At 40.2% G+C, this 9,625-nt stretch overlaps 2 protein-coding genes across 2 annotated transcripts; both read right to left on the reverse strand.

The window, feature by feature from the left end:
* Window positions 1-754: 754 nt before the first annotated feature.
* On the reverse strand, window positions 755-2,080 carry LOC135611709 (peroxidase 44-like). The gene is made up of 2 exons (XM_065107359.1): window positions 1,809-2,080; window positions 755-1,719 (listed from the first exon to the last, which is right to left on the reverse strand). The coding sequence occupies exons 1-2, from the start codon at window positions 2,034-2,036 to the stop codon at window positions 955-957; spliced, it is 993 nt and encodes a 330-aa protein (XP_064963431.1). The 5' UTR covers window positions 2,037-2,080; the 3' UTR covers window positions 755-954.
* A 1,652-nt stretch (window positions 2,081-3,732) lies between these two features.
* Window positions 3,733-8,121, reverse strand: LOC135612507 (uncharacterized). Its single transcript, XM_065108885.1, has 7 exons — window positions 7,932-8,121; window positions 6,895-7,356; window positions 5,790-5,924; window positions 5,665-5,707; window positions 5,047-5,109; window positions 4,735-4,849; window positions 3,733-4,032 (listed from the first exon to the last, which is right to left on the reverse strand). The coding sequence occupies exons 2-7, from the start codon at window positions 7,245-7,247 to the stop codon at window positions 3,905-3,907; spliced, it is 837 nt and encodes a 278-aa protein (XP_064964957.1). The 5' UTR covers window positions 7,248-7,356; window positions 7,932-8,121; the 3' UTR covers window positions 3,733-3,904.
* Between the last annotated feature and the right edge of the window lie 1,504 nt (window positions 8,122-9,625).

The following is a 9,625-nucleotide window of genomic DNA, read 5'->3' on the forward strand; positions in this document are numbered from 1 at the left end:
TGAATTGAGTTTTCCGAGCTGATTTAATTAATGAATTGAATTGAATTAAATGTACCCTTTCCAACCTTCTTTACCTATTTTTTACGAGCAATCCACACAACATAAACGTGGCCACATCATACCTATACCTCTCCTGCGTGATACATAGCAAAAAAAGAATGACAAAGATAAAAATAGTCAATAGCAACATATAAAACTAAAATAAACATATTTTCAGTAAAATATGTGCATAGGATATTTTAATTTTTCAATCTAACATCCCCAAATCTGAACAATAAAAAAAATAACGCACATGAAGAAAAAGGCTACCATTAATTTTTTTATCGAAGAAAAATAACTCACTTATATTTTCTTTTTTTATGTATGCCTATTCTCAAGAGCCCTTCCTTTGTGTTTTCTGATATTTTTACTCTTTTTTTTTCGATTGGACCTAAAAAAAATTAAAAAAAAATCCTAATCTTTTTCTCAATAGGTCATGCAAAATTTTCAGAATTCTCTTATATTTTTATTTTTGTTCTCAATAGTACATTTTTCTGCTGACTTTGTGTTTTCTAGGTCAAACTCGGTCGATGGACGGCTGGATCTGAGATATGCCTTGCGGGGCGCCATGATATGAATGGAAAAAATGTTGCAAGTCTTAACTTGTTACTCTCATGACACGCTAATACGTTTCGCTTACTTCCATGACATGCAGCTATGTGCATGTGCATCAAGAATGCCACGTGATGTCAGATGGAAAACCATAAAATATATCCCCTCCGTAAACTTCCATCAGATAACAGTCTGGACTCTGCCGTAAGTTTTTGACCAATTAAACCCCAGTGGCCATGGCTTTGATGGTCAAGAATGCCACGAGAGAGAGAGAGAGAGAGAGAGAGAGGAGCACAAGAAGAAGATCATGTGTTTATCTTCCACTGAAAATATTACAAAGGAAAGAGTAGTGGATGTTGGATTCTAAGTGAAAGCAGTGCATTTCTTCCTGATGTTCCCACCAGTCCCCATCAGGACCTCCACATTCCCCAGCTTCACCAAAGCATCTGCAAACTTCTGTAGAAAGCCCGCTTCATCTGACGCCAGGCCAGAGACAACGCTCGCCGTCGAACTATCCGAAGCCAGCTCCTGGTCGATCTGCATCACCCCTTTGTTCACCAGTAACTGCTTGTAGTACTGGTTGTCGACTACGAAAGACGTGTTCTGGTCCAAGAACGCAGTAGGATCCTTCTTCAACGGCTTCGGTCTTGGCCCGCAGATTCGAGTAAGCTTGGCTTTCAAGCTCGGGTCCATGGAAGGGTCGGGCGCGCCGGTGCCCTGGAAATTTCCGAGCCGGTCGCGGAAGAAGACGCAGTGGGCCACGCCGACGGTGTGGCTGCCCAGGAGGATGACCATTTCTTCCAGGGTGAATCCCTTCGCCGAGAAGAACTGAAAAGCCCCAGAGACCGTCAAGGATGGCCCTGGCAAGCGGACGTCTTTGGGGTTGGAGACGAGGCCATCTCGTCTCCCAGTGGGAATGTCGTAGTTGGGACCGCCGGCTAGTGCTACGGCGTCTCTGGTTGCAAGCGCTATAATGTCAGCGCAGGAGACAGTGGACGGGCATTGAGCCTCCAGATTTGCTTTCACCTCGTCGATGATCTCGAACCCGCGAACAGTGAGGTTTGGCCCCGCCGACCTCTCCCTCTTCTTCTTCTTGGTTGGAGCTATGAGGATCGATGCGTCGCAACCCTACAGCAGAAACAAAGCCATGCACCTTACGTTGTCACATCACGATGTAGTGCAAAGACAATTGTCGTGAGGAGGAGATGGCTTATTACCCTAACGAAGCAGTCATGAAAGTACATGCGAAGGAAGGCGGCGGTGACGGAGTGATCGGTGGCGAAGTGCTTAGAGACGACGGAAAGCACCTCGGACTCTGCTTGCGGGCAGGAAGAGTTGTAAAACCCGACTTGGAGGTCGCCAATGGCGAAAGGAATGGAGAGGGAGAGGAGGACAATGCAAAGAAGCCCCATGCTTCGGTAACACGACCAAGGAGACATCACCATTGTATCCTCTCTTCTCCCGGCGATGGTGAGATGAGATTGACAGTAGAGAGACTTGTGTGCATATATAGAAATCTAAGGTGCTAATTGAGCACAACTTGTAGTGCCCATATGGAGGTTCCATAATGCATGGGAGAAGGTTGACTTGGTAGAGAGAACAGTATTATACTCAGGATGCTGGAACAGGAATCATGCACGGTTTCACTCTTCTTGTGTTTGCTTCTTGGAAATTCCTTCCACCAACGTGCAATGTATAGTGTCAACCAACCTCCATGGCACCAAGTTTAAGCACTGGAATTAGCTGTCCAGATATTGTTTTCATGGCACAAACTAGACCATGTTGTGGTGTGAATCAGTTAGGTAGCTTTGACATAGAGGAGAAGCAGAACATGTCTGCTGTGGAGAGCACCGAGAAGTTTGCGGAAATAACGAGGTCTTTTCCAATCTAATATACATGTGAAGGTTGGATGGCCATACAAGGGTTGCACTAAACATTATGTTCGTCGTGAGTAATTTATGTGGGCTCCGTACATAGATAGTGGTGGGAAGAATGTGGTGGTACATGAATCCATGTTCATATGTTTGTGATCACGCATTTACGCTAACGATTCTTCTGGTGATTCCTTGGGTTAAACTATGAAGCTTATCGTCGAACTCTTAGAATGCAGAAATTGTCATCACAGTCAATTATTCTACGTGTCTGATAAGGTCAGACGAGAGCAACACAGAGACGAAGATTGACGGCAATGCAAGAAGATCTCATTCTCGTTTGGTTCAATGGAAGCAATGCGACGACAGAGATATCAGCTTTTGTTCCCCATGCGTTCAAACTCACTGCGGCGGGTGCTCCTCCGCTGCAACAGGTTTCTCCTTGCCATCTGTGTCGGCGGCCTCTGTTTCCTCGACTAGTTTCAGCTCGCTGATCCCTGGATCAAGCTCCTCGACAACAGCAGCAGTCGGGCTTTCACCAGTCGGCTCAGAGAGGTCTACCAGTGGCGGTTCCTTGCCGTCTTCGGAACTCTCGGTCTTGGCCTGCAAATTCTGGAACCATGAAGATCTTGAGGAAGGAGAAGGCGTCGAGGAGAAGTCGTACCTCAAGAGGAGCAGGGTCGGGAATGGTGGGGCTCTCGGCGGGAGGAGCGTGGGGGCTGGCGACATTTAGCTCGCTGGGTTTGCTTGAACAAATACCCATTGAGCTCGGCGCAGGAGAATCCGAAAGGGGAACGACAGGGCAGCAGAGATCTCCGGCGGGGTATATAAACGGACGGGAGAACGATTAGGGTCAGAGAGGTGAAAGAATATGTCGTATCCATTGTCTATGTTTGGGGGAGGGATGGTTGGCTGTGCTTGGACCATTTCTAATGGACAAATCTTCCTCCGTCGACTGCGAGCTTTCAGGGGAAACCAACGGTCAGAAGGCGGGAAGGCACTCTCTCTCTCTCAAATTGGAGATACAGTAGACAGGCGGTAGAGGTCGTTTGAGGTTAAAAGCATGTATGATCACTGCATTGGCAGAAGCCTTCGAAAATATTGATACATTTCTTCTTCAGATAATGAAGAACATTAACAGTGATGCAAATAAACAACTAAAAAAAAAAAAAAAAGGAAAACAGGGCTTCCCTTGCACAAAAAGTTTGCATGTCTTCATAATCATGCCAGCTCAAAAATTAGTAAAATCATATAGAACAAGAGCGGATCATAAGTAATAATACACAACCTTCATTAAATAACAAATGGAAAGTGAAATGTGTAGACGATATTAAGCAAACAATTGACATATACCCAATCACTTGTGAAGTAAAATATTTCAGAAACACATAAATAAAAGCGGCAACAACTATACACTTTCTTTGTGTTATATACAACAATAGCTACGCTGTAGGATGGTACCCAGGATTCATAGTCACATCTGGTGGGATATGTCTTGCTGCACCAATCTCCTGGCAGCACTCCATAGAAAGCCGAAGAGCAGCAGCCAAACCCAGCACGATAAGAACACCTACAATATTTGTACCAATCAACTGTATTTTATTTTTCAGAGAATGAGAGAGAGTAAATCAACTGAGTTTAGTTAGATATATGTGCCTCTAGTAGTGCTGAGCAAGAAGTAATAGACATGCATATAAAGTTAAATGCACATGTCTGTGTCCATCTATACCCATGTATTTATACATGGTGTCCAAAGGTATAGAAAATGAACATTAAGAAAGAAATTTATCAGCTGTCATCTGAATTAATTTGTTTATAATTTATAACTACTGTAGAATTATTTCCTAGTACATTAATAAAGCTCAGATGCATATGGAACCACAGTTGTGCTTATATTGCTCCCACCAGGGAAAGTTTCATACTAATTCCACCTACCTTAAAGTTTTCCTACTCTTATTGTTTCATGAAGCGTTGATGCACAGGGCATCGTGGTATTTTCACAAATGTAATCATGAACGTTCTGCTCAAGACAGAAAGGGAAAGAAATATACAGTAAAAGCAAGGTAAACTTTATCTAGTTCGAACAACAATTACCACAGTTGTGTATCCGTCTGGGGTTTTTCCAAAAGGCAGTTCATGATGTTTAATATGACATTGATCACATTGTAATCTGATGTTTATGTTCTGTAACATGATATGCAGAACTAAACAGGTAGCTTTCCAATAATTAACTACAAAAATTGTTGACATAAAGAAAGGATAACAATTGTACCAGTTATGATGTTCACAGGCAGTGAAGAAATACCAAGAGAAACTGATATTAGCACATCCAAAAAGAGTCCTCCAATTAGAAGGGCAAATGCAACCCAAAGTGGGTTCCAGCATCCCTGTTGGCATAAAGAACATAAACATAAATCAAGCAAGATAATGACAGACAGAGTAACTAGCAGAATGATAACAAGTGGTGATTGTCTTGAATAAAGAATCGTAGAATCATGCATTTATCATTCAGGATTGCAGCAGTATAGTATGGTTGTAAAATTAGGCCATTGTAGCTCAACTTAAAACAAAATGGCATGCATACCCTTTCTTGTTCTTGTTGCCCCCTGCCATGAGCTGAATTGACCCTCCAAACCCAGTAATTTGTCTGTTCCAGGAAGAGATTGTTTATTAATTGATACAATAAATCAATTTTTTATTAAGTTGGGACATGAGTTGGAAACTTCCTAGAACAAAGTCTCGAGTGACTAGAAGCGTTTACCATTTTTATAAATTTAAGTACAGAACACACCGTCTTATAAGAGTAACATCAAACATACATCTTATAAAAGACAAATTTTAGTTGCTGAATAATTTATAATTACATGAAAGGTAATTGCATCCCATTTCAAACGCATAAAGCATTTGAGATAATATGAGTAAATTTTATAATAAATCCACTGTGGTTATAGCTGAAATTGTCATACTAATGAGATTTGACAATTTCAGTTATAACTATGTGGATATTTTTATAAAACTTATTTCGTTATTTCAAATGTGTTGTGTTCGAAACGAGATACAATTACCTTTCTTGTTTTTGTTGGGTAATTATAAGTCATTCCACATCTGGAATTTTTAACTTTTATATGGTGTTCGTTTGATGTCATTTTTATATGATGACAATTATAACAGTTGATGGTAATGTTTATATAGATAAACTTACACTTGGTTGGAGCTCTGGAAATGGCACATTTGAAGCCACCTGCCTGCAGAGAAGGATTTGATTCAGACAGTAATTTCATCCAGAACTAGGAGACCAAAAAAAATTACATCATGTGGAAGACGTACTGGCAAATCTCGCATTTATTTGAACCTTTAGTACGAAACCAGATTTCTATGCAAGAGCGGTGCACTTTTGCAAGCTCACCTCGACATCGGCAACCAAGATCAATAAACGGTTCTTCTGTTTGTTGGTGACAAACTCTGCTCAAGTAAAAGCATCACAAAATACGGGCACAAGAATTCTTACAAAGAATCTGAAGCATCTAAACAAACAGTTTATGTGAGAGGAGAGGCATAGTGACATAAGTAACTGTTTCAATCATGATAAACATTTAATGATATCTGAAGTCATTCTGAGTAAATCTGATGTATCAATTTAATTTATTCAACCATTGGACCAGTGCATTGCACTGAGAGGTAGAAAAACTAGGGAATAATGAGGCCACAAAAGAGAGTGAACAAAAGTTCAAAAAACTTGGAAGAATATATAAAAGATATAATAGCGATAAAAATCACTACTTGGTTAATGAGCATGTCAGAGAAACAACTCAGCAAAGTACTTACTTGCAGAATGTTTTAAGTAGGTGACATAAATTGGGGAATACAGGAATCTCAGTTTAAGATTAGAACTCTTCAAGTGTCACAGATGGCCATATGAAAGTACAAAAGGTCCAGGATTGCATGCTAGTCAGAACTATCTGAAATGTACTTCATGTATTGATGTCAACTAGAATCACCATGCATATGAGGATCTATGTTTGGTCAAACAAATTTAACATTTCTGATGCTCAAATGATTACATTCTAAATTTTAAATATATACTATCACATATACCATCATTGTTTAGTTTATACCATTTGATCACTGATATTTGCGGCTATAATCATTTGCTTTTTCAAATTACAGAAGTTAATTAATTTTTTTGCATTTGTTTCACAATTCTTTCATTAAAAAAAGGAAAAAAAGCATCTTCAAAAGTGAATTTGATTAGTTTTGATAGTTAAATGAGACTGGGACCTTCTAACTACAGGAAAAATCATTAGATTGGAAAAGAAGAAAGTAAGAGACATAAGTTGTTTTTCATGCTTTTGAATAATTCACTTGCGGACCAACCACAACAAACCTGATTCTCGTCAGTCCCTCAAACTAATGACTTCTTGTTGCAATTTACCTGCATTGATCCTTGTCACTCTCAGTGGGCAAGAAGACCTTCTTGGAAGAAGCAGCTGCTGCCACTGCACTGATGCCCTCATATCCCTCTGAAGCTCCAGTATTTGAGGTGCTCATGTCAGGCTTTGAAATGTCCTCCGGGTGGGATATCACTATGCTAATCGTTGGAAAATCAACAGCCCCACCCATGTGCCTTACCTGTGAAATTGCACCTGGCCCTCCTCCCTTCTGCGGCCCTCCACTTTGAGAGGGGAAAACATCCCTTAAAGTATGATTAGGGCCCGAATTCGAACAGGGTTCAGAGCACTCCTGGTGCGCTTTGTGCCCCAGCCCGCCACCTTCATCATTCAGCATTATATTTTTGCAACACTACAACTCCTCAGAGTCCCAAGTAAACCTTTTAGAGCTTTTCTTCTAATAATGCGATTGCCTCCTCTTCCAACCACTTGAGGCACCGAACAATCTAAGACAGAGAAATGAAATGCCTTCAAGTTCTTTTGAACTCGAAAAACTCGCAAATAAATTGGATATGAGAATAGGCGCAGGACCGTCAGGTCCAGCAGAAACCAACAAAAAAGGCCCTCTAAGACCAGTGGATAGACGTCAAACAAATGCATCGTATTAGTTCGTTGCACTCAAAAGCCTAACACAAAACATGAGATGCAAAATGCATTCCTAAATTTACAAGCCATATCATTAAGAAGAAAGGTTAGGCATATAGAACGCTTTCTTGATCGTAAACACTCAAATCGTGTACGGAAAGAAAGTAGAAGGCATCAAATAATATGGGATCAGCAGCAAAACGGCTTCAAATGTTTCCTTGCACCTAAATTCCCAAAGGTCTTTTAAGGAACAGCGAAAGAGACAAAGATCGATGCCGTGCATCACAGAACCGCCCAAAAATGGTGCCAAAACCAAAACTATGAAGGAGGAATTAACCGATTAGAGATGCTCAAACCAGAATCAGAAACCAAGAAGACAGCTCCTGGAACTGCTCCGAATGACACCAAAATCGAAACTTTGTGCGGAGAACTCTACCCGGAAGACGAATCGCAGATCGCCAAAGGAGAGAGAAGGCAAAGGCACGAACTTTGTGTGGAGGAGGGATGCAGATACATCCCGCTTCGATCCAGCGCCGAATTGACGGCGGCGCGGTGAGAGGGGGGGACGAAGTGGAGATATTTGGAGTCGGACCCGGGAGCGATAGATAACAGTGGCGGGAGGAGTCGGGATACACGTCCCCGACATATCTTGCCCAACACTTCCCCATCGTCTCATGGTCCCCAATTTCACGTGGGGCCTACATGAAAGGTTGATAGGATGGAACGCAAAACGTAGCCCATGCTTGGAAACCCAGTCCGTAGTGGCACGTCATGTGGCGTTGCCGTGCGGTACATCTGGTGACCTGCACAACCCCCACCCCCGGCACCCCTTTCCCTTTTTTGTTTTTTGGTTACTTCTAGCACGTATTTATGGCATGATGGGAAGACTAAATTCATGAGCAGAATATTATTTATTTCTTTTATGTATAATAAAAATATCTTTAAAAATGTATAATTTACTGTGGCCACCCATCAACTGAATTGGTAATTATGTAAATTGCTGTTTTTTTTTTGCTGGTGATAAATTGGATATTAAGATATAAATCATCACATGAGTCAATTTTTTGATATATTTTTAGGGCGAGTTATGTAAAAAAATCTTTTACATATTTTCCAAAGAGCTCCATTTGTCATAATGTCCCCTGATAGGACAACTAAAGCAGTATCTCGTTGGTGCTTTAGGTACATTCATTAAGATACTAAAAAGATATATTATAATTAAAATAAATATACTCAAAACTTAATCAAATTTAACTCGTATGAAATTTCAAATAAATATCATCGCTAGTTTAAAAATAATGACAATCAAATATGAAAACTTTTATGTTATTATAATATTTTTAAATAATCATATGACATTTTTCAAAACATCGTAAGTCTATTATAAAATATTAGAACTGAAGAATTGTATTGATTCATCTTATAAATCAGTCTAAATTAATAGATCGATTGGGTTGATTAACCAAAAGAATAACTCAAATCTGACTCAAATTTAACTATTACTCATTGTTATTAATTTAAATATAAATATACAGATCAAAGGTCAAAAGTTATTTTATAATTATAATGTATAAACATCAGAATCGTCAACATAGAGGTATATATATGCGCATATAATTAAAATAGAGAGCAAAAGAAAAGTATTATATTTTCATCTATGATGGAGTAATAATGAGGCAGAACAATACGCAAAAGCCATAGCGAGGGACGTTTCCACTGAAACCGGAACTCGCAAAATGGATGGGGAGGTTGTTGAGTTATATGGCGCAGGCATAGATCACATTTCGCATCAGAGAGTAACGAATCCATGTTCCCACTGGCTCCCACCAAACGCGATGGCGTGATCATTACGGCTGGACGATCGATGAATGCACCCTCGGATAGCATGAGAGAGAGAGAGCAGATCACCGAACAATTGAGGGGAGGGAGACTGCATGTGGGTGCATGTGCAGGGAGATGGAGTAATTTGGAGTTTAGAAATAGATGGATATTTGATTTAGTTGTACAAAACAGAGTGTGATTCACAGCTGACGCTACATGCTTCAAAAAATTAAATAAATAAAGGACAGAAAAAAATGTATGTGATATATACTAATAAAAGACCATGATATAAATAAATATAAAATAATA

This window comes from Musa acuminata, chromosome BXJ2-5 (assembly GCF_036884655.1).
Source record: "Musa acuminata AAA Group cultivar baxijiao chromosome BXJ2-5, Cavendish_Baxijiao_AAA, whole genome shotgun sequence".
In the NCBI taxonomy this organism is placed as follows: Eukaryota; Viridiplantae; Streptophyta; class Magnoliopsida; order Zingiberales; family Musaceae; genus Musa; species Musa acuminata.

What these genes read in the sequence shown, in the direction of transcription:
- LOC135611709 (XM_065107359.1), bottom strand. Translation starts at nt 2,036, where the DNA reads ATGGTGATGTCTCCTTGGTCGTGTTACCGAAGCATGGGGCTTCTTTGC. An exon ending in TTCATGACTGCTTCGTTAGG is followed by an intron (nt 1,720 to 1,808) that starts GTAATAAGCCAT and finishes TTTCTGCTGTAG; the next exon opens with GGTTGCGACGCATCGATCCT.
- LOC135612507 (XM_065108885.1), bottom strand. Translation starts at nt 7,247, where the DNA reads ATGCTGAATGATGAAGGTGGCGGGCTGGGGCACAAAGCGCACCAGGAG. An exon ending in AATAAATGCGAGATTTGCCA is followed by an intron (nt 5,708 to 5,789) that starts GTACGTCTTCCA and finishes CCTTCTCTGCAG; the next exon opens with GCAGGTGGCTTCAAATGTGC. An exon ending in TTCCAGAGCTCCAACCAAGT is followed by an intron (nt 5,110 to 5,664) that starts GTAAGTTTATCT and finishes TTCCTGGAACAG; the next exon opens with ACAAATTACTGGGTTTGGAG.